Genomic DNA, 24,775 nt, shown 5'->3' on the forward strand with positions numbered 1-24,775 from the left:
TGTGTGTGTGTGTGTGTGTGTGTGTGTGTGTGTGTGTGTGTGTGTGTGTGTGTGTGTGTGTGTGTGTGTGTTTCCATACATGGTCATTGTTTTTTCCTAATGGGCCAGAGAGCAGGCTGTGCTGGCAGGAGATTGACTTCACTGTAATTAAGCACCGGGTAATACAGTAAAACCAACAGGGGCAGCGAGGCGGTCACACAGTGAAAATACTGCTGCTGATTCAGAGCAGGAAGCAGCTTTCCATCATCCGTTAATCTGCTGATTATTTCCCTCATTCATTAATCAATCTAATGGTCCACGAAATGATGAAAAATGATGAAAAAGTGTTGATTTTCCAGGCCTGAGGTGATGTCTTAAGATCTGTTTTTTTCCCATCACCACTCCAAAACCATATTCAGTTAATTGTACAAAAAAGAGAATTTGTTTAGCTTTTGCTTAAACAAATATTACATTATTTAAATAGCTGTACATTCGTTTTTTTGCTGTTTGACTCATCAATTAAGTGACCAATCATTTCAGCATTTACCCTTCTTGATTATTTTTGGTCTTAAAGGTGGAGAGTAATTGATAGTGGATGATATCATTTAATCTATATCACAAATAATTGTTGCATTATCTGTATCAACAATTGTTTAATATAACTGTCTCTACCACACCTCCTCCTGTCTTACATGTTATGTTTCTCTGGATTATAACTGTCAAAATTCAAATGAATAACAACATTTAGTTGATCAAATATCATGAACAGATTTGGTGATTTAATGAATTTAGTTTGTTTTTATATGCAAACCTTCAAATTTAGCTTAACCAAGATTATCAGCATTCATCATCCGTCAGTAAAACCCAGCAGCATCTGGTGCTGAATATAAAACCCTGTTCAGTGTTTAATCCACATGCACAATTGAAGCAACGCCCAGCTTTTCAACACGTGTTTTTCCACAGAGGCTTGCCCTCAGCTCAATCCAACTGGTGGCTTTGCTCCCGGCGGTGCGAGCTCACCACCTCTGCACACGTCACCCCTCGTAAACAGGACGTAGGAACCAGGAGAGCCGCTTACACCAGACAATGGCACACTCAGTTCCTGGGCTCCAAAATGACAAAATTGCTTTGATGGCTTCCAAATGGTTGTGTGTGTGTGTTGTGAACAGAGGTGGGAAGTAGTGGAGTACAAATACTTTGTTACTGTACTTAAGTTCATCTTTCTGGTATCAGTACTTTACTCCACTACTTATTTTTCTAACGAGTTTTTACTTTTACTTACATTTTTAACACAAATACCTGTACTTTCTACTTCTTACATTTTCAAAACAGGTGTGTTACTCTGCGTTTGGTGGTGTGATCATTATTATTTAGAGTCATTGCGTGCCTTTTGATTTTAACACGATCCGTGTATCCATCATTTCCTGGTCTTCTCTAAAGAAGAGGGACCAATGAGAACTTTGTCATTTTGCCGTTGTTCAGAATCGAAACATTCATTAGCAAACAATTACATTATTGGTATATTAATATAACGTGAGGTGAGTTACTCTATAAAAAAGTTGGTAGTTATGGGTACTTTTTACTTAAGTACATTTCGAAGCTCATACTTCTTTACTTTTACTTGAGCAAAGAAGTTTAGTCAGTAGCCTACTTATACCTTTACCAGAGTATTTTTAAACCCGCGTATCTGTACTTCTACTTGAGTAAAGGATGTACTTTTGCCATCTCTGGTTGTGAACATGTGTTACAGTAGGTGTGAGCTCCTGCCTGCCTGTTTGTGAGACTGTAAGTGTGTGAGACTGTAAGTGTGTGAGCCTGTGAGTGTGCGCCTGCCTACACACCTACCCAGGTTTCCCTCTAATTGACACGTAGCCGTTTCGCTGTAGTTCACAGTGCCGGCCCGGTCCCTCCCAAACCACAAGGGACTCTTTGTTTGTAATTTAAGAATTAGTGTGTGGTTTGGGTTACGAGGAGGCCGGAGGCTGACGGCACGGGAACGGGGATAAGCCGAGCCCGCTCCAGCGTCATTTTGATTAGCGGGATGTTAACTAGATTTCTGTTTATTATTCCAGATTAGCAGTGTGGAAGTCCTCTGGAGATGAAGGAAGAGATTGGGATGACAGTAGGAATGATTTATGGGGAAGATGAATAGGCGTCTGTTCTCTCTTTTCCCCCACACACCGAGATGTTTGACAATACTGTGATAATCTGTGTTAATCTATATGTCCGGCCATCAGATAAAGCCGGCTTCTCAGTTGTGAAAACAGAACGTTCAGAAAGTCAGACCTTCCCTCATTTTTATAACTTGCTATCCCACCTCTCTGCCATCCATTGGCTTCCTTTTGCCATTTTTCATCAAGTGGTTTTATTTACTTTGTCTAGTCTGAATGGAACCTGGCACTGTTCTAAGCTCTGGCCGGGTTCTCTCACAGAAAAGCGAAGCCCTCTTTACTTTCCAACCCCCATCTTTTTTCTCTACCCTTGATTTGATTTGTATCCTTTTCTTCTCTGTTCTCTGTTTTTGAAACTCAGCATGCATTCCTAATGGATTCAACTCTCCTAGAGGGCTGTTCCTTCCCTCCTTCCTTCCGTGCTTCCTTCCAAGTCCTACTCCGAGAAAATATATTTTGAAGTGTATGTGGAGGCGTCGGGTTCTCCTGATAGCCAAAGCAGATGTGGCCCCCCCCAAAATAACTTTCTGGCATTCTTCAGGACCAACATGCAGCTGCTTGCAGGGGGTGCCGGGGTTCTCCTGTGCCCCATATCTCACCCTGCACTCCCCCCACCACTACTTCAGTAATACCTATACATCCTCATACCAATATCTGTAAGGCCTTGCCCCCAGTTTGCCCCCTCAAGTCATAGCTGCTGTCTGAATTATTATACACCACAAATCTCTGTTAACAAGCTGACTTTAACACACCATAGTTCTGCATCCAAGGAGCTCTTTACTTTATGGTTCATCTACAAGAACTTTTCCTTTAGTTTTGCGCCAATTCTTTGTACTTTGAAAGCGTTTTTTTTTTCAATCTGTCTTCCCCTGGAGGAGCAGTGTTTTATCACTCCTCTGATGTCTGTGTTATTGCCTGGACTGGTCCTGGATGGAGGGATTTGAAGCCTCATAGCTGTGGGGAGTCGTTCATCTCCCAGTGAGATTGTGGGGGTAAGTCCCCTGGATCCTGCTAGATTTAGAAAGGTCAGCGAGGTGGGAGAGGGAAAATACGGCAGAGGGTTGTTCACATGGGAGCACACACAGATTTGAACACCTGAGGATGCCAAACACACACTCGCACAGTAATGCTGCTGGGAGGAAACATATGCTTTGAATGTATCCTTGTTCATTTTGTTTGATGTTGTACCTCTTAAATGGCTTTATTAAGCGGCCATTCTGCCTTTTTAGTTGCCCCTTAATAAGCCAAGCTCACCCAAGGAAAATGAATGTTCTCTCCAGAGCACCCAGGTGGAAGGACGAGAGTGGTGTGTGTGTGTGTGTGTGTGTGTGTGTGTGTGTGTGTGTGTGTGTGTGTGTGTGTGTGTGTGTGTGTGTGTGTGTGTGTGTGTGTGTGTGTGTGTGTGTGTGTGTGTGTGTGTGTGTGTGTGTGTGTGTGTGTGTGTGTCAGTTTTCCTGGATGATGTGCTGGCCATAGAGGAACATTCACAGTACTCCACTTAATTAAACCCGAGCATTGCACCATGAGGAGAGTAGAAAAGGGACAGTGTTGAGATGCATACCAACTGTGTGAGTTCATGTCAGTGTTTTGCCAAAGGTGTGTATGTTTGCTCACTTTCCTGTACGGCCATGTTTGTATGTACCAGACGTAGGTCAAAAAGATGGATGGTGGTTGACTCGGTGACGTATACTGACAGTTTGGACAGTTTGAGAGTCAGTGAAAGGGTAAACACGCTTGTTCAGTTGTATTTTAAGGTTCAAAGAGAGTGGCTAAAGTAACCCAAGAAATTACAAATATAAAGACTAAATGTCACATTAAACTAATGGTTTAGTTGTATTTTTGCCATTCAATGATTTCCTTTGTGTTGGTTCCTGCCAGCTTTTTATACTGTAGGATTTGGTCAATGAAGTAACGCTGCTGTTCTCCTTGTAGGGGACTGGCATGGAGTAGCATGTGGTGTGTTTTTGAAGCACTCTCTTCCCCCCCGGCTCACCCCGCCTCACCCCCATTAAAGTCAATTTGTTCTGAGAAGCAAGGATTGCTATGAGTCCAGAAACACGTGCTGCATGGGCTGAAGAAGGCAGAGTCACTTGATTTAGTGGCAAAGTGGGAAAAAGAAAGGACTGTTGGCTCACAAAGGAAGATATCAATTGAAAGGAGAGAGCGAGAGATATTTATATAATACATTTTAGGTAGTTTATTATCAGCATATAGTTTAAATATATGACTCTTGTTGGCATGCTTTGGCCAACAACTTACAGTGCTTTTTACGATTTAATATAATGGAGATGGAGACAGAAACAAGGACTGAACCAAAGTGTAGGAGAGACAGAGCTCTCCTTCTGCATCAACAGAGGGTTTTATGTTTTGGCTTGCTTGACTCCTTATTAGAAGTCTGGAGACTTTCAAAAAGCCCAAACACACCTCAACAATTCTCCAAGACTTCCAATAAAGGTTTAAATGTTATGCAGCAGGATTACAGGGTGCCAATTTAACGAAGACACAGTCTCAATGAAGAGTCTCTGAGTGGAGGTTTCTATCTAAACATGTGTTTGAAGTCGGCCCACATTAAGGAGGTTTCGATATACAGTAGACATGTGTTTCTGGTTGTGTTGCCTTAGTTATTTTATCGCAGGTTTTAGAAATTAGCAGACATGCTTAATGATGTCTGTAGATTTTACAGCCCAGGGTGTTTGAATGAAACATTAAATGGCTGGCTGCAGATGTTAGGCAGGTTTTCAGATGTTGGTCGGTTGAAAGAGGAACAACTGCTGTGAAGTTAATTTGTGTAAGTGATATCTAATGAAACCGTTTTTACGGCTCAGTTTTATCCCATTGCCATCTAAACTTCAAGATATACAGGTTACATTTACAAACAAAGAACTTTATAAATGAAGAACAAAGTTTTAGGTAGGTTTACTAATTCAGAATAATAGTAAGTGGATAACTTAGTGTAGATGAAAGACAGTATTTCATATAACTTACATAATAATATCTAATATAAGGTGTCTGTACATTTCCGTTAAAAATAGAATAGAATTACACTTGCTCAGTCGAAATGTGATGGGAAAGTTTGGACACCTTATTAAAGTACATCCTTATTAAATCTGTGTTCATTTGAGCCGAAGCCCCATTAATAAAGGTTGTGCTAAATTACATGCTCAAATATCTAGTAGTAAAGCTTGACATCAGCCAAATTAATCAATTGTCTTGCATCTTTTAGAGTTCCTGATTGAAGACTTTTTCCAGACTTCCTCCACATTAGACACGGTGTTGGCATGAGAAGCTTGACTACAATAAAATCTGAGATTAGAAACCCGGATAAACCAGGACACAGAGCTCAAGAAAACATGTGATGCTTCACGACCTCAAATGGCCAGGGTCAGGCCACTTATCAATGCTTCCTCTGGGGAGGGCGGCCTTACTCAAGACATTATTGATCTCTGATGTGGTTTTCAGGGTCAAAGGTTATCTCCCAGCAGCAGCTGATGGGTCAGTCCTGCGTACCTGGCAAAGGTCCAGAGGTTGATTTAGAGGAAGTAAACTTCACAGGTCATCAGTTGAATGTGTCTGGCGGTATTTAGCTATCACTGATCTGGACTTTTCTTTCTCTGTCTGTTCTTTATTGGTAGGTATAGAACTGAAACTAATTATACGTTTGGGCCAGTATTTCTTGACTCGTGAAGTTTGGGGAAAGCTGCAACAAACCTCAATTAAAATAGTCAGATGGGCAAAAAACTTTGATCAGACAATCGGACCATGAGGTTAGCCAAACGTAATTGAAAGAGAACAAAGCAGCCAAACATTTTCCAGCCAAACTCAATATTCACCAATGTGAACACACTTTTACTTCCAAATAAAGTGTTTTATATACTCTGTCAGCTTGTTTACAAAAAAAGATGACAGAAGGTGTATTTTCAAAGCAAGGCTAATTTCAGTCTTATCGCCTCCTGTCTCTAGTTTTACTTATCATACAACATGTCAGTGGTATTGATCTCTTCTTCTAGCTCATTTTAAAAATGTTATCCAGACATATGTCACCTTTCTCTAAAAGATATCTGTACATTTAGCCTATATATTTGTAGTGTTGTTGTGAAATGCAGTGCTTGACAGGAATGTTGCTCCCTGAAAGGCTTAAAATATATTCTCTCCCTTTGGGATGTGTCCTAAATAGCCTGCAAGATCTGTCCCAGCCGAGCCCAGTACAGTACAGCCATGCTGGGCTGTTATTTAAAAATCTCCCAGAGAACTCCATCACTCTGATCTGGAGCCAGAGCCCACTGATCTCGCCTCCAAACACCACCTCGCTCTTCCTTTAGCTTCCAACCAAGGATGAAGGGATGATGGAGGGAGAAATGGAGGGTTGAAGCGTTCTCTCTGGCCTTCTTTGGCATGCCTTTTTCTTCTTTCTTTCCCAGCAGGCCATCTGTTTCCTGTCTGCAACGTGACACCAGCACCCAGTTGGGTTTAGCTACTCTTGAGGTGTGTGTGTGCAAGTGTGTGTAAGAGGGAGTTTGTGAGTTTGTGTGTGTGTGTGTGTGTGTGTGTGTGTGTGTGTGTGTGTGTGTGATTGTGGGCTTTATGATTAGCTGCTATACTAATACATTTAGTCATTTATGTTGGTACCAAGTGGCCCATGCGCTCTCATGTGATTCAAGTGTGATGTAGACATGCTTTGTCCGAAGTGTGTGGGAACCGCTGACTAGTGTATCATTGATTCATATTGAAGGGTCTCGATGGCGGATTTGATGGTTATGCATGATTTTCTGTCTCTTCCATCTACTTTAGATGTACAAGAGAAGAAAGGAAAGAGGAATCTAATGTGTACTCTGGTATTAAGCATGGTAATAGTGGCTGTTTTGTCTAACCACTGTTAGGTAGGCTTTGAAGGGGGCAGTCTCTGTTTGGATCTTGGCTTTTCTCCACTAATTACAGTAATAGAGCTGGCTGGATGACCCAGGATAATCTGCACTCTCTTCTTTCTCTTGCACACCATTACAATGAAGGAGTGAAAGTGAAAGTATATTGCTTTACTGTTAATGCAGTTACTGTTTAAGTAAAAAACTCAACCAACACATTGGAAAAATAACACTACTCCACTGCCACAGTTCTGTGTGTTTCTTTCACTTTATGTTCGGCTGTCTAAACTTGTCAGATGGGGATTTTCCACCCTCAAGTCCAAACTGAGAAGCTGGACGTCTTTCTCTGCCAGTGTGTTTGTTTTTGTATCGACGTGCATAATGACGTCCGTCAGCTGAAGCCAAGCCAGACCTCCAAGTTGTGTTTGTTTATCGAGGCTCGCTGCATCCAGGCTTTTCTGTAGCCAAACCAGGCAGAAATTGGGATGCTACAAATACATGCTTTTGTATTTCTTTACATGCTTGAAATACAACAAGTGGGAAAACGCTGATTTCATGCTAGGGTTAGTCTGAACAGTGAAGCTCATGATGGATAAATAGCCTACATGTCATATTAGTAAGTATGACAACTAAATATCAGGCCAAAAGAGAAACACAGTAGTTATGTCAGATCAAAGGTTACAATAACTGCATGTGATTTCTTGCATGATAAAAGTACAAAGGCTTTATAAAGACCCACAGACCCCCCTGTATAAATGCCACATGCTTTATGTTTTAATCACAAGATTTCTACTGGTTCATTCAATAAAAGTCCTGTCAGTGTTAATATGACAGTTGCCCTATAAAGGTCAGTGCTGAGGAAGCTATGGGTGGTCCTTTAACTTCTCCCCTTCTAACCCATTTAGTTTATACTCTGGCTCCTCACACTGCTGGCATATTGTAGACCCTACAGTATGTATGAATCCAGAATCTAGAAACAAAACGCAATTTTTTGGGAAATGCACTTACTCACTTTCTGGCCAAGATGAGAAGATTGATGTCTGTCTCCAATTTGGAGATTATCTCAGTTTTGGATGATGACTGAAAATGAGGAAACCACAAAAAGTGTATTTCCTAAAATTGCCAACTATTGCTTTACATTGTTGTCTGCATGATCCTTATCGTTGTCATTTCCAAGTGTCAGTTGTATTCCTCATGCAATATGAAGTAAATATAATACTTATAAATGGTATATCGGTATGATACAAATATCTCTGACCTTTTGGTTTATGTCTGCATCACCTTCATGGAAAGTCTTTTTCTCCCCTATCCTTCTCTTTCCATCCCTCCCACACTTACATCCTGTCTTCTTTTGTCTCGGGGGTTAAGAAATATGAGCTTAAAAGGTGTTTTGCGTAATGTGTGTGAGTCAAAGTGTCAAGTGGTGACCGGCGGGACAGTGTATGCTAGTGTGAGTCTGCCTTATATAACAACTGCACAGAACCTCCCGCAGCATTGCAATGTGAAAAAAGACCCAGCATTGTAGATCAAATGTATTTCTTACTCTGTAGGCCATTGTTCATACCGGAAAGATTTACAGCACAGCTGCAGCGAAGATACTGCAAGCAGGGATCTAGGTGAGAACTCCTCAGCTGAGATAAGGGGTTGATTCATGTTGGGCAGAGCATTATTTATTACCATATTTAGGGTTTAAGTGATAAAGATCAGTGTTGTAAACTACTTAATCCCAGCTACATTTTTTGGATTCACATATAGATTTAAAGGTCCCATGTCATGATCTTAATTCCATTGTTGAGGTCTACTAGAATAGATTTACATTGTTCAATGTTCCAAAATCACATTAGTTTCTCATACAGCATCTCTGTATAGTATGTGTATTCACTCTCTGTCTTAAACGGCTTGCTGGAGCTCCTGCCCCCCCCCCCCCTATGAACCCACTGTGTTCTGATTGGTCAGCTCGCCCACTCTGTTCTGATGAGTCCACCACCGTTACAGCGGAACATCAGTGATTATGTGTTACAATAGTGTTTGTTAGCAACCAGGAAATGACACCAGTAATGACAAACAGATGCTGCGTGGGGTCTGGGTGCCGTGTTGGCGGGACGTTGCGGGGCTCGCTGCTCCGCCCTTTGAGGCTCGAGGAGCGGACAGTGTGAGCTGTATTACTTGTGTCGTTTCCTGGTTGCTGTGTGGGGTCTGCGAGACAGCGAGACACCGCGGAACTCAGCCTGAGCACACACATACACTCACAGCCAGGCTGTTCGCCACACAGTTCGCCACACACTCACAGCCTGAGAAAAGATAAGGCTGAGTGAGTGTGTGTGTGTGAGGAGCTCCACGGATTGGTCCATTTCGTTACGTCACTGTGACCAGGAAGTAAAAAATGGAAAAAGAAAGATCTCCAACGAGGCATTCTGGGGCAGCATAGACAGGTATTTTCTGTGTTAGAGTTTTACTCGCTACAGGGTGTACTTTGAGGGTTTGTGACTCTGCAGACCGTTTGCAGAAAAAGCTTCATAACACACAAGGGGACGGGTAATAACCGGAAAAGCATGTCATGGGACCTTTAATACACGTTTTCTTCTTCACAATGACCAGGGATATTTAAAAAAAAATTATAATGTTTCATTGCTAAAGTATCAGCACAAATATATTTGCTTATTTTAGGCCACGTCAGGTATACTCTTAAGTTAAGATAAATGTATCTCATAGCTAAGTGCACTTGGATTCTGGGATTTGTTTAATGAAATCAACGGTTTTTAACAAACTATACGTACGTTTTAAAACACTCTTAATTATTGGAGTTGTGTTGCTCAAGTGAGTTGCTGGTCAGATACCAATGTCTCAGTGGTCACAAACCAAACACTTCAATAAGCAGAAGAAACTTAAAGAGGGAACCAGGTTTAATGGCACTAACAGGTGCAACGTTTGAGTAAACCCTCATGGGTGCTGAATTTGAGAGGTGGGCAAACAGTTTAATGTGCGTTTGCCCTCCCCTACGGCTGCACGTTAGACGCGTGTGTGTTCATGTTCTTGTACAGGATATCCAATTTAGACTTGTGGACATGAGAGCTAGTTTGTAATGCTGTAACTCTGTTAGCTCAGTTTCATTATCTAATCAGAGCCGTGCGGTTACACACTGCAGGATCTCTGATGTCCCTCCGGCACTTCAGCCACGGCAGCAGGTGTTTATTTTAAAGACGGGTGTAAAAGTGTCCCTGGCAGACTCCATGTGGATCACTCTCTCTCTCCACTACTAAACCTTACAGACAGGCATCTGAATCTGTTGTGGCTCAAGCTGTTTTAAGACCATGCTTAACAGGGGCCGAAGACAGAAAACAGATTTGATTTAACAGGAAATATAGACAGCAAGACAAACCGATAACCAGCTGCAAGCAGATAGTCTTCAAATAATCCCCCAAACTGAAACAAGTAGGTAAGTTAGAAGATGTAAAGTAGTCGGTACTCCTGTGTGCCAAGAAACCCAAGACTGTAAGGGGAGACAGGAAAGGAAAAGTTCATGGAGGTACTTTTCCCATCTGTCTTACTATTCTCTCAATCAAAAACAGCTGGTCAGTTTAGAATGTCTATTTTCGGAGTTGGTTCTAATAATAGCCCCGAGTACAGTAATGTCAAAAGTCTGCTCAGATGGGACACATTTGGTCCAGTGTGTTGGACTGGCTATCAATCGTCAGGCTTCTTATCTAAGGGAAGTTATAAAACGACTGCTTATCTTTGGACAGCATTCAATACGTTTTGTCCAAATAAAGAACTGTTTTGGTACTAGAAAAAGTATGATTTCGACACTGTTGGCATTATCAAAACTCAAGTCCAGTGCTGAAGTAGCAGACTTAACAAAAGTAAGACTGTAATACGCATGTGTGTGTGCACTTGTGTGGTGATAAGCCCGATGACAGACTCAGGCTGACCCAGACCTCAGCTTCATTATCTCTGACCAGGCCTGACTGCTAATATAGCGTAGCACCCTGTCAACACGTGGGAGATAAAAAAAGACATGCCTCCTTTTCTTATACACATGCGAACAGAACTCCCACACACTTGTTAGGCTTTCATCGGTTCCTTCTCTCTGCACGAGGTAATGTATAACTTAGTCTGAATGCTACTGGTTGTGATTCACTCTCACTTATATCTCTCATGTAATCACCTGACAATGATAGGGCGCAGAAGCACTTTATGATAGACAAGCGCAATATGAGGCAGATGGTAGTGTTTTACCAAAATGATAAAGAAGCGTTAGAGTATGCATCAAATCATAGAGCGTGTAATGACACACAGATGCTAAAACACACTGTCATTTTGTTGTGGGTATATTCTTTGTCATTCAGCACAGTGACTACTAATCGAATCCGGTAATTGCTGGTGTTACTGTAAAGCCAATGCATCATTTAGATGATCCTCTGAGGTCATTTTCTTGAAGTATCTCCACTTTTTATATTCCTGATGAGGTCACACTTACCTCATGAACTCACAAGTGTGCGTATTGTTCATTTAATATGCTGTTGGATTTTATTAATACATTTTCACATTTACAGTGTGTTAAACTCAATTACCTTACTTTACCAGCACCAGGATGGCTATTAGTCTATATATAGTCTTTTTATGATTTGTGCAGGGGGAGAGTGAACAAGTCCATAGCCATCAATAAATCACATTAGTAGTATAAAGTGCAATCATAACACTCCCATGGACAAAACAAAGACATAATGGGCCTATGTAATACACCAGGGATGCATGTTTTAAAGCCTGACTCATACTCTCGCCTCCCAATTAACTTCTTTAATGAAGTTAGCTTTATTAAGGAGGCCCATTCAGCAAGTTAGGTGCTGACCTTGGTGACGTCTTTGTCTGTGGAGTGAAGCAGAACTTCTCTTCTGTCCTATAATGCTCAAATGTCAGGCTCATATTTGTATTTTGTGCCTCTTCTGTGTCATGTTCACATGCTTTACCATTCAAAAAGCTCTTTATTTTTCTCATACTGCCTGTGCTGCAGCTGCTCTTTTCACCCTCTGTCTGAAACCAGAGCCCAGTCTGCTCTGATTGGTTGGCTGGCTTTCTTTGCTGTGATTGATCAACCGCTTAAAGATGTCCCGCCCCTTAACCTATCAAATACTATGTGTTGGAGCGCTAGCCAATAGAAACACAAGTGTTACATAATGATGTCACTTTGTTACAGAAGTAAACAAAGGAGTCCAATGGAGGCGTTTCAGGCAGGGGCGGGACTTTGGGATTTTAGCCTTTGTAGACCATTTACATGCACAAAAACGTATATAACACACTACAGGAAATGGAAAACTGGCAAAAGTATAATAGGGCTTCTTTAACCAACTATTGTTCAATTAAATATTTGAGGCTTACGATTTATCTCCATTTTGATATATTGTTGAATACTCATTCAATGTCATTTTACTAGTCTGTTATTAAAATGTAGATACAACTAATGTTAGATGGCTGCATTGTTTTGTAATCAATCATATTGAGGCTAGTGTTAGCACTTAAATTAAGATTTGATATAGTTTGTATGGACACTTAGGTCTCAACACACCCACCCCTGTCAGACATTACACTACCATTATGGTTTGTTCTGGGAGTTCTGATGACATGATACAATATAGAAAGACAGACAGTCAGAAGTGAAACTTTAGAATTTAATCATGGCCTCACTTCACACACCAAAGATTGGAATGGACATTGCTCCATCTTATTGTCACTGTAAGGCTCTGTCAGTCACGCCTTTTGATGTAATCCACCACGCAAGAGATTAAGAAAAAATGTTGACAGCCAACGTTCATCTCCACCCTTGTAACTGTCACACATTCATAAAGACAACTGTACCCACTGTAGGCAAACCTTCAACAGAGACCTGCTGCTATATTGACAGGGATGAACTGGGCTTAAAACTAATCCTAGTTTATCTGTCACCAAAACTCCATTCATTCCTCAGGTCCCTGCAGACTTCATGTGTTGATTTTATTAACTGCTGCGCACGACCAGTTGTTGCCGCATGCTAAAGATAGCAGCATTGTTTAGATCAGCCGTGACAAATGTTGGAACATGCTTGTTGAATGTTGCTGACTTTATTTCCGTCACGATTGAGTCTAGACCGGTCCCGTCACTATCTGTGCTCTCTCTGTTCCATGTCAGTGACAACAAATGACAATCTCTGTTGTTTGACAACCTCAGCAGCTCTCAGACCCAATCGAAACCCAGCATCCCATTACCTCACGACTAGGGATGGGTATCGTTTGAAATTTATCGATTCCGATTTCGATTCCGGTTCTGCTTATCGATTCCGGTTCTTATCGATTCCCCGTTTCGATTCCAAAATTGTAAAATAAAGAGGTCAAACGTTTAGATAACAAAAATATATTTATTCTTAAAAGCTTTAACTGAAATTGTTACTAAAAAATATACATGCAATACAAATGTATTGCACAATAGCTGTGCTTTATTTTAACTGAGCTATGCCTGTGGCAAGCTATTAACAGGCATTACACTTTGCCTTTTCTTTTTCTTTTTTAGTGTAGTGGAGCCTCACTTCAGAGTGTTTACCGCGACCTATCTTTGGTGTTATGAAGTGACTGAGCTCGTGAAATGTCTACGGGAGGGCGGGGGAGCATCGCTGCGGGGCAACTGTGGACCTCTGTCGCCTGTCAGCGCAATTGATATGATGCCGTTTAAAAAAAATGAAGGGCGGTGCCGGCCGTCAGCTTACCGAGCCGGCCGTCAACGGCCCGCTGACGACCGGCCGTTCTGTGATTCTCCAGGTCCGCCCTGTATTCCACCGGGTCACCGCAGCACCGCGGTGCAGACGGACCCGCTGGAATACAGGGTCTACCGCGTTTAGGAACCGTTAAGCAGCACCGAAATTGTGTATTTTGTATGGGTACCCGGTACCCGGCATTTTCTTATCGGTTCTCATCTGGAACCGAGTTTCGGTTCCCAACCCTACTCACGACTCTGATATGAAGGAATGAGTTTAGGCAGGCAGCGCGGTTTGATGATTCAGCGTCGGTCACATCCTTGTTGAGCCAGTGGAACATCAGATAATGATGAGGCAGTGCTGACTGCGACAGTGAGCCTGCCTCTCCCACGTCCAAACGATAAAGATTTGGAAATACAAACAGCTGAGCGATCGGAGGGCGGCTTTCAATACGCTGCAGAGTCAGAGGTCATCTCTAGCGAAGGACAATTCACTTTAAATATTTACACTACAGTAAGGACTACTTCAGATACAGTATATAGAAGTGGGTCTTTCTTATATTAACTAAAACATGCAATTTTCCTTATTTTCAACTAATAATACCCATGTCTTTTTTTTTATGATTAGTAGATAACTATTTCATGTGCCCCAGATGTCTCACTAATAATAAAAAGTTAGATAAATTCTGATGCAATTTGTCTTATATGAGCCAAAATATAAGCCAAGATTAATTGTGAGGAAATCCTGCTAAAGTTATTTTTAATAAATGTACCTGCAGTTATTGATTTTGCCAGTATTCAGTTTGTTAACAGCAGAACCATAGAAAAACAGTCCAACACGTTCAGTGTCATTATAGAGAAACAGTTTGCTACTTTTGTAAGTTTGATTGAATCTACGAGAGAATGGATGTGTCTTTCTGGATGTGTCTTTCATGCTAAGCACCTCCTCTTTATGCATATTTCAAAGTGGGCCTGAGGTTGTGGCTGAGTTTTGAAGACATCAGTGGGTTTCTCGTCTGTGTGGGGTCTGGGGAGGGGGGAGCTCCACAATTGAGTGATTTTCAGTCCCACACTGTCAGCGGAGCTTCTATTCCTATCTCTGCGTCTATGTTAATGACACCAACTGTGTGCGGTGTGTGAGGAGTGTTTAAATAGCCAAAACAGCTGCGATCCTGGAGTCTAACTGATGGTTGTGGTGAAGTGAGAGTGATTACGTTCAGAGCCTTTGCTGTGACGTGTGTGTGTGTGTGTGTGTATGTGTGTGTGTGTGTGTGTGTGTGTGTGTGTGTGTGTGTGTGTGTGTGTGTGTGTGTGTGTGTGTGTGTGTGTGTGTGTGTGTGTGTGTGTGTGTGTGTGTGTGTGTGTGTGTGTGTGTGTGTGTGTGTGTGTGTGTGTGTGTGTGTGTGTGTGTGTGAGCGTGAGCATTAATTTGCATTTGTGAGTGTCTCACAGCAGAGGGATGTGTGTTATCCATTAAAGTAAATGGGGAACATTTTTTGAATGTAGGGCAGGGGGCTCAGAGAGGCAGGGTGGGGGGTTGAACTGTTCCCCTCTCTCCATCCTGGAATGTACTCCCAACCTCCACTACTCTGGATGCTTTTAGTCCGTGTCACCATCCAGCTATGTCCTGCCGTATTATATTGAGGAATATGTGATCGAGCACAAGCCTCTTTAGCAGACAGATCTTGTCACAAGAAGCTCCTGCCAACTAAGGGTTTTTCTGGCCTTCACAATCCTCGCTGACTGGATAACTTGAGACCGCTGATTTGATTAAGATGCCTGCATCCGAGCCAAAGCTAAACTTTCCCTGAATCTCCAGGATTTGAGGCTTGGTTCTCATACCTTTTAGAAGAGCTTCCTTAACCGGGCCTGCTTCTTATTCAATCAGTTACCAATAAATACTGGCCTGAACTTCCTAGTGTATCCAGTTTTCCACCATGGGCATTAAATGAGCTCCAGAAGTGCTTTGGGGGGGGGGGGGGGACTCAACGTCTTACTATGTTGATGGCAGTTTGCCTACTGGAAACATTTTCAACTCACTTTTATAGTTTGTCTATATACTCTCAAATCTATTTTTACTCGTTTTATTATTTTAACCTCTTCATTTTTCCCTTAAAGTGTGACTAAATATACTATAAATATAGTATATATATAGTCAAGCATGGCATAATGTCATCGATATTTTCTACATCTATTCCAACAGTTTTTTGCGGTGCTTCACTGCTCACACTGACTGAAGTAAGCAAGTTAAAGCCTTGGTGTTTTTATGGCTGCACAATTACATGAAAAATATATTAACTAAATATCTTGTGTAAATCAATTCAAGGTGGGGGATTTCATTGGAAATGGATGGCATGCTTTTGAAAATGTTTAACAGTTATGTAAATTAGATAAGATTTTATGAGATAAAACATAAAAAAAGACAGCTCCTTTAAACAGCACATATTTAGAGGGATTCTCTAACTCTAATAGACACACACACACACACACACACACACACACACACACACACACACACACACACACACACACACACACACACACACACACACACACACACACACACACACACACACACACACACACACACACACTTTTCAAGTAGTAGAGTAGGCTATATTTCTCACACTAACATAAAAATGGAGCAGACCCAGAGAAAACCCTCAGCTTTAGTCCCTCGATAGAGTTCATATTACCAGGTCTGCTTCGTATACCCAAGATGGGAATGAGTGTGTTAATCATGTGCTATGACACACTCTCTGTCATGCAAACACACATTTATTTGGATATATAGAACCCATTCATGTTCACAGTGTGAGGTCGGGGAAGTGCATTCATTTGTGGAAAGATAAAGATGACGGAATTGCCTCAGCTTTGCTTAGGTCAGGTTTAAACCACTCCACACACTCAAATACTCTGCCATCTTCATCTAAATAGTAAACACCTTTATCTATATATTGAATATACAGTCCATATCTTTCATGTAAGAGTTACAAATGTGCACAATATTAACACATTTTGAGTGTTATCAGCTGGATGCTGTTAGAGTGTTACGCTGGGGGTTGGAAAAAAAGGAGAAGGGAGTGAAAGGAGGAGGAATGCAATCTCAACACCTTCAGCTTGTGCCCTATTCACCTTACATCTTGTTCTGCAGGAATGCCATTAGCTCAGTGAAAAATGCTTGTGTGTGTGGATGGATGTGCTCGTGAATGTGAGTGTACAGATGTCTTGTGTGGTGTCTGAGTTGGAAGCAGGAGTAAGAGCTGAAACTAATTTTGGTGAGTCCTCAAGTTTGTCCACATTTTTTCAAGGCAGTGTGTGTGTGTGTGTGTGTGTGTGTGTGTGTGTGTGTGTGTGTGTGTGTGTGTGTGTGTGTGTGTGTGTGTGTGTGTGTGTGTGTGTGTGTGTGTGTGTGTGTGTGTGTGTGGTGTGTGGTGTGTATCATGTGAATGTTGGATCTCCTACAACACTTTAATGCTGTAAATTAAGTCGGCTGTGTGCTGATTGAAACCAGACGCTTTTACTCAGACTTCTTACACACATGCTCACATATGCCAGCACATCGTTCCAAGGCACCTTTCTGTTTTTCCAAAGTGCTATAAATCCATTTAAGGTGAACTTAACCAAGGTTTTTTGTAAGTTGGCATCTTAGCACTTGAGTTATCCACTGCATAAATGGTAATGTCTAAATTGAAACTAAACTCTGTATCTTTATGTAGCTGTATATGAATCTCATGTCATTTCAGGTTGCTCTCACTCTATCCCTGTTTTTGACTGCAGTTTTATGAATGTACTACTTCTCAACCTAACTTAGGTCAAGTTGCACTTTATTCTTGCCTCACCCTGGATAGAAAATACAGTAATTTAGATGAGTGTCACACCACATTACGATTTTAAGCTTAGAGTGCATCACAGAAAAGTCATAGTGTAGGTTAAGCTGTCTTTATTTGGGCCAAAATCTCAGAGAGCCAAAGCAGACGGAGCATTAAAGAATGCCCTAAAACATTGGCCCAGGTTTGATCTCACCTCAGATTTAGCATGGTTTAATATTTCATTATAACCCTTCTTGCTTAAAGGGCTTTGTCCCAACAGAGTTCTGCATCGGTCAGCACATGGCCCACGAACAGATACATAGGACATACACACACACACACACACACACACACACACACACACACACACACACACACACACACACACACACACACACACACACACACACACACACACACACACTTTGGCCTGCAGAGCCAGTGAAAACAAGGCCGGGCTCTGCCAGTGTAAACACGGTCCATTGTTATGGGCACTGTTTCCCGCCTCGTATCCTCGCTCCCCGTGGCGGGAGAGGTACAACGCTGGCACTCGTCCCATCTACCGCAGTTATATTAAGACTCATTTGCCATGCATTTATGTGACCATGTCATTATAATGCAGGCTCTAGAGTGTGATTTATGTCCTCCGTTTCTCTCCCTTGCACTCGTCGTTCTCTCTTTTATTGGTTCAGTTTTTACTGCTTGGCTCCTTTAAGTGTGGTTTGCGGCCGTTTGCTTCGAGAGGTTTCAGCTTTTTGACAATTATTTTTAGACAAGCAGCCGTCAATTTGCTATGTTGTACCAGCTTCTGCCAACAAAGTTAGGCCGTAGAGAAACACATGGGAAACGGCTGTTCTAAAGGATAGCAATCCTAATAATAAACAAGGGTGTCGGTGTGTGTGTCGATGCACATGTGTGCTCAATTTATGCACAAATATCAGGTGGGGGTTTGAGTGTGCATGCGTGGGTGTATCTCAATTATGTCCCTTCATTTTGTAAAAATGTGAGTGTGTGTCATGGCGTCTCTCAGCTGTGACCCTGGGCCACATGTGCAGCCGATTAGGGCCAATCAGAAGGCTGTAATCAGGGCGTGGCTTGAGGATGGTGGCAGCGTGGGGGAGTTTTAAGACCCGTGATTAGTGTGTCAGACTGATGAGGAAGGACAGGGGGGGGGGGGTGCCAGGCCAAATCCCATTTCTTAATTTCCATGCGTATTTCACCTCCACATATGGGGGACTTTGTTTATTTAGTTTATTTAGTTTGTGCCAACCACGCTGGGATAAAGCAGGGTTTCAAATTCTTGGGTTTTAATCTATTTAGGCAACAGATTGGTGCGGTACGCCACATGAGATGATGCAATTACAGAAAGGTATTTAAATGTAACAGTATACGTTTCTACAGCTGGCAACTCACCTAACACCATATGAGTTCTCCTGATGCAGTACGGTGAACCCAGGCCAAGCAGGTTAAACACATAGACCAGAAATATGTAGCTACTTCTATTTGTCTGGCATCAACCTCCTGCCCTTTCTGCTCATGGCTCAAAATGAAAACCAAAAGTTGGAACCACATTTAGCCGAGGCCTTTGAAGTCTGTGAGTTTCAGTAAACCACTTTTGTTGATTGGCTCTCAGATGTTCTGCAGTAAGATAAGATCAAAAATTTCCTCCTCACATTTGTGCAGTTTCTGTGCAGTTGTCACAATGTAATATACTATGGCAAAAATGAATTAGAGTACTAGGGTGGGAATGTTTGAACAATAACTGTTCCCATTGGCTTTACATATAAAGTCAGTCAATGTTTTAAGGAAGACATTACTCAATTTTGAACCTTGTTAAGCAACTGGAGCATGCAGAGTCACCGAAGCTGCACTTTATAGACTCAGTTGACGTTTTTACGTGTGTGTGATTGAAAAGCTCCAATCTGTCGAATGTCACTTTAAAATTAAACATGTTCTACTTATGGGTTACAACATATATAATACTAATGTTCACTGAAACAAGCTTAAGTCAAAGACGACAGGTATAAATGACAAGAACACGTTAACAAGCTTTTCTTTAAATCATAGCAGTTAATGCACAAACCACAAATGCTACACATGTCTCTCCTTGGTATCAATCATCAATATATCCTGTCATTCCCTACTGTCAATTACTTCAAAAGGCAATGCATGTTATGTCATAAAATAATTGGTACCATAAATGTCAGTAGTTAAAAATTCCTGCTCAGTCTTTTCATCATTGCGTACAATTGGAAAAACGTTGTAATATTTCCAAGGTCTTAGGAATATCCAGGGGAGGGGAGCTTTGTGAGGTCTGCTGCGCTCCTTCCTGCACTGTGATTGACTCTTGGATAACTGCCAAAATCAGTCTCTGGAAATCTGATCAGAGTGTTTATTCATCGGCCTTTAAACAAATGGTTCACTTTTACTATAAATCACATGTCACAGTTTCACTGTTAGTGCTCCCGTCAGCAGAACCAGGCAGCTGATTGTTTGTCCGGCGCAGTGAAAATGCAAGAACGGCACAGGATGGACAGACAGCTGGAGAGAGAGTCCTCTGTTGGGCTGTAAATCAGCGCTGATCTGACTGGGCAGACACACACAGGGACCGGAGCGTGGCCCAGCGGCCAAAACCACATGGGGCAGGAATGTAAGGCCCACTGCATTGTGGGTGTGTGTCTGTGGGGAAGGATTGCAGACTCCCTGACTCACAGGACACTGTGAGGTTGGGGGGTGTGAAGGGGTGAGGATGGAGAGGAGGGGGAGGGCAGCAGAACTTTCGGGAATCAGAGTGCAAGTTCAGGAGGAGTGTGAATCATCATCATGCTGTCTCGTTTACAGCTCCTTACTCTCCCATCACAACATCCTCTGAGATTTGACTCTTAAATCTTTTCAGGATCTCCTATGAAATATAGATTATGAAGCTTTATGCACACAAGAGAGGAGAGTATCCCAAGTGACAAACATGATGTTATTGTAGGTCCACCAATGCCTCGTTGTAGTGTCTTTAAATGCGTTGTACCCTCAAATCTGTACAACCTAAGATAAAAGGTGATGTAAGTAAATGAACCATAATTATTGTTAAAAGTATTGAAATTGTGACATGAATTATAAATATATCTTCAAAAATCAGACATGTTTTACCAAACAGCAACAACACAACAACATGAGTTAGATGTAGAACTATACACAACATGTTTCATACATTCAATAAGCTGTTTGAACGATGTACATTTTGAAGTGTTTGAGATACGGTCCTTTTTATCAGCAGAGTGCGAAAGCATTTGTGGTTTAATGACGGTACACTCAGCATAAATGGTATGGTTAAATGATAAGATAACAAATGATGTAATCTACTGGTTTCCGCGAGTGTAAAATGTCATGATGCATAATGCTAAATTAAGATAATCATACAAACGTTTTCAAAGGTGGTCAAAAACTAATAAGAGTACCAATACCAAGGTACTCATGCTAAAAGAAAATCCCATATCAATATTGATCAGGCTTTATGCAGAACAAGAAATGGAAATGACTGCTATACATCTCTGTACATACCGCAATCTAATAATCTGTCTTTCTTTGTTTCCCTCATCCCCAAATCCCCTCCTTTGCTCCACCTTTCCTTCTCTTTGAAGTGCCAAAGAAGTTGCTCCAGGAGCAGGGACCCAGACCCCCGGTGTTCTCCCCTCCACCCAGCGCCCATGACCCCAACATAGTGGGAGACAGCCCTCCAGAGGGGAGCTCAGTCAGAAGCCCCGACGCTGTTCCAGGTAAGCAAAACGACATGAGCTTTTTCACTCTACCCCCCAGTGACCGACACTCTCTCCCAGCCCCCCATGGAGAGCAGTTAACGCTAAACAGTCCCGAGGCCTCCCAGGCACCAGCAGAAACAGTCATTCAGGTTTTAAGTCGGAGCATATATGTATGTATATTTAAAGTCACACGGGTTCAACTGTTACCATATGTATCCAAGCAGAGCCATCGGTTTGGACCATTTATGATCATTGCTCTTAAAAATATACGGCTTTTCAAGAGCCAATGATGTGACCACAGTCTAAATCAGTCTGCTATACTGCCCTGCTCCCTGAGAGAGAAGAAAGTCGAAGAACAAATGAAAGAACGAAAAAAAGAAAAAGAAGACGCCAGCTAGGAAGGAAACTTAAACAAAGCTTTATTCATGAGGGATGATGGCCTGCGTCCAGCACACTAATTACTCTGCTCAGCTACCGGCACTGTACTGATTAGGAGGATAGACGGATGAATGAGGAGCTAAGAGAGGGAGGAGATGTGTGCTGGCAGCTCCTGACGCATGAATGGCTTCACTTCCTCGCACCGGCTTCAAACACTCACCTGAAGCTCGTCTAGAAAAACCTGTTTTCATCTCCTATCGGGATGAAACTATGAACGCGGAATAAGAAACATTTTACTGTAAATAAAGGTATCGTGCAGGCGTGTGGTGCAGTGGGTTGTGCGTTGGTGTTCGGATCAGGGGGTCACAGGTTCAAACCCCACTGCAGTCAGCATGTCGTTGTGTCCCTGGACAAGACACTTCACCCCAAATTGCTCCTGTGAGGATTGCCCACAGTATTGAGTATGTAAGTCGCTTTGGGTAAAAGCGTCTAACAAGTGACATGTAATGTAATGTATCAGGATCTTCACGTTTATTCACCTAATTTCTCTTAGTTTATTTTCAACCGGATAAGTGTAAAATAAACAGAATCAATCTTTTTACTTGACCCTTATGTTGGCAGTTTACCATAATCCTGGACCGATGTTATAGCATACTGTAATGCTTAAAGAAATAGTTCCACATTTTGGGAATGGGGTAAGATGAGAACAGTCATAAATGCAACTTCTTAAAATAATACTGATCAGGGACATTTTGTACAAATGGACTCACCCGTTAAAAAGGTTTAAGAAGTTTAAGTTGTAAACCACACATTTTTATTGTCTCCATCTTTGGTCCTCACTGCTCGTTGCTGTGGTGTTTCTCCACTGCGATTCCCAGAGATCATTGGGCCACCATAGAGAAAGTCTCCGTTTTTTTGTCTCTTAAACCATGATGACACCTAAATCTGGTCATAACTACCCAGTTCCCTTATGTCTTTTATTCATTATTAAGCCTTACCCTCTGTTGCTGATGCTAAAAACATAAAATACTATTTATTTCTCTCTATTACAACAGCAGTCAAAGACATGTTGAGTACTGGAGAAAACATGAAGAGTGCTTAATTTATTTTGAAATATGTCTTTTTTTTGCGGTTGTTTTAAAGTCCGGTTTGAATTGAGTGCACCTCACATAAATGAAACACTATTTACGTTTATGTTATTCATATTATTTAACAATTTAGATTTTAGGAAATAAATAAATGGATTATATGTTATAAAATGTAAAAAATATTCAATCAAAAGAGCAACCACAGCATTTACATAATTATGTTTAGTTGTATTTATAGCCCTGTAAATGTTTTTCTTAAGGATACGTCTGCCTATGTTTATGTGTGTTAGAAATAGAGATTGCTGCATGTTGTTGGTTGAATGTTAGCTCATGCACCACAGCAGGGGGTCCAGGTGGAAGCATTTACCTCCTCCGTAAGCAACTCCAGTCCAAACTGCATTAATCAGATAGAAAGAGCCTGACTCACCTTAAGAGAGACTGTAATTAGAGGTCATTGGTGTGTGTGACAGTCCACCAAAGTATGCTCACCTGCAACAATCCTGCATGTGAATAAGACTAAACACAGATTTAAGGCTCTGATATTGAAGTGAACACTTCTGTTTATTTTGGCTGTCGTAGCTTAAGGGTTGTGTTTTTCAGTGAGGGGTTGCTTATTCAAGGAGCTAAAGTTTCAGTAGTAACATATTCCATGTAAACACTTCTTCACGTTAACAAGATGTGACTTCACTCAGAAAAACGTATTAAAATCCTTCTGTGCTCCTCTGTTCTCTCATCTTGACTCCTCGCCTCTTGCATACACATCGAAGCCAGCATGTAAACACAGAAAGAAGTCATACTGTGATGAAGGAGAGAGAGAGAGCAGGAAACAGTTGTTCTCTTCTATAAATAGATTGTTTTCTGAGATTTTTGGGAAACTTTGGAGATGTTGCCAAAGTGCAAACGTTTCCCATGTGGGTCTCTGTTCTCTTTAATGACATGAGTCAGTATGAGTTTGACAGAAGCGGATGTTGTGTGTGTTAAATTCTGGATCCCACAACTCTCTGAGAACATGTGTGCGCCTTTATGCATGATGCATCTTTTATCAGAAGCTTGTGTCCTAGATCAAAAACCACTGAGACTGGTGATGACTCAGCAGTCTGAACACTATAGTCACAATACTTCAGAGACACTACACACTGACTTTACTGTCAATTAGCTAACTCATGCTGTAATAATCTGACTGTACATGCAGTCATTAACTATTTATAACTATTTATATATGTCATTGCATGTGGGCAGACACAGATTGAAGTTCTATTTTGAAAAAAAACACGACTGTCTAAATAAAGAATTCAAATGATAAACGAATCATCCCCTTAAAATGTAGTCTGCTTTGTGTTGTTAAACTGAACTTTTCTGCTTTTTCAGAAAGGAAGAAGGTCAGGGAGACCAACCCCGACGAGGAGAAGCTTTCAGAAGCCGGAGTAGTAGGAGGAGGTGGAGGAGGAGAAAGAGAAACTCCACCGCCCCCCCGAGTAATGAATCCCATCATGAACTCCACGTCTAGCTCCAACATGGCCCTCATCAGCAACGCACTGGCAGCCTACACTTTCATATCAGGTAGGGCACACTTTATATAATCATGTGTGACATCACATCACAAATTAGACACCTTAATCTGATCTCTGACCTCTATCAGGAAAACATTACATTTAACCACAGAGATTATTATTAGTGGAGAAAATCAGAATCCCTTTATTCGTCCCACAATGGGGAAATGAACATTGTTGCAGCAAAGTATAGATACATCAAATAAAAAATAGAACAATATTTTATAGTATTTAAAATAAAAATGATAACAATTTACAGAAGTACACATTCAGGTAGATAAGTAAGTTGTCTTGAAAAAGAGCTGGATAATAATGTCAAGGGGCGTTTCAGCTCGAGATTACTTCATGGGCAGGACAACATTTGTCCTTTGTATTTGAGTGCATGGCTTCATGTGAGGTACATGTGTGTGGTACGCTATCTTTTGGGTAAAGAAAACCCCGTTTCCTTTTTCCTGGAACTGAAATT

At 41.5% G+C, this 24,775-nt stretch overlaps 1 protein-coding gene across 5 annotated transcripts in view; it reads left to right on the plus strand.

Moving 5' to 3' along the window:
- Positions 1 to 24,775, plus strand: part of LOC117556079 (protein eva-1 homolog A) — an 80,284-nt gene that overhangs the window by 52,847 nt on the left and 2,662 nt on the right. For 4 of the 5 annotated variants that reach the window (XM_034231230.1, XM_034231238.1, XM_034231246.1 and 1 more), the window contains 2 exons: positions 21,177 to 21,311; positions 24,128 to 24,319. In XM_034231230.1, the coding sequence (XP_034087121.1) occupies positions 21,177 to 21,311; positions 24,128 to 24,319 (327 nt within the window). Of the gene's footprint in view, positions 1 to 16,971; positions 17,008 to 21,176; positions 21,312 to 24,127; positions 24,320 to 24,775 lie in introns of those variants that run through there. The other variant, XM_034231262.1, reaches the window with a different exon arrangement.

The sequence above is a fragment of the Gymnodraco acuticeps genome, unplaced genomic scaffold (assembly GCF_902827175.1).
Source record: "Gymnodraco acuticeps unplaced genomic scaffold, fGymAcu1.1, whole genome shotgun sequence".
NCBI classification, from domain to species: Eukaryota; Metazoa; Chordata; class Actinopteri; order Perciformes; family Bathydraconidae; genus Gymnodraco; species Gymnodraco acuticeps.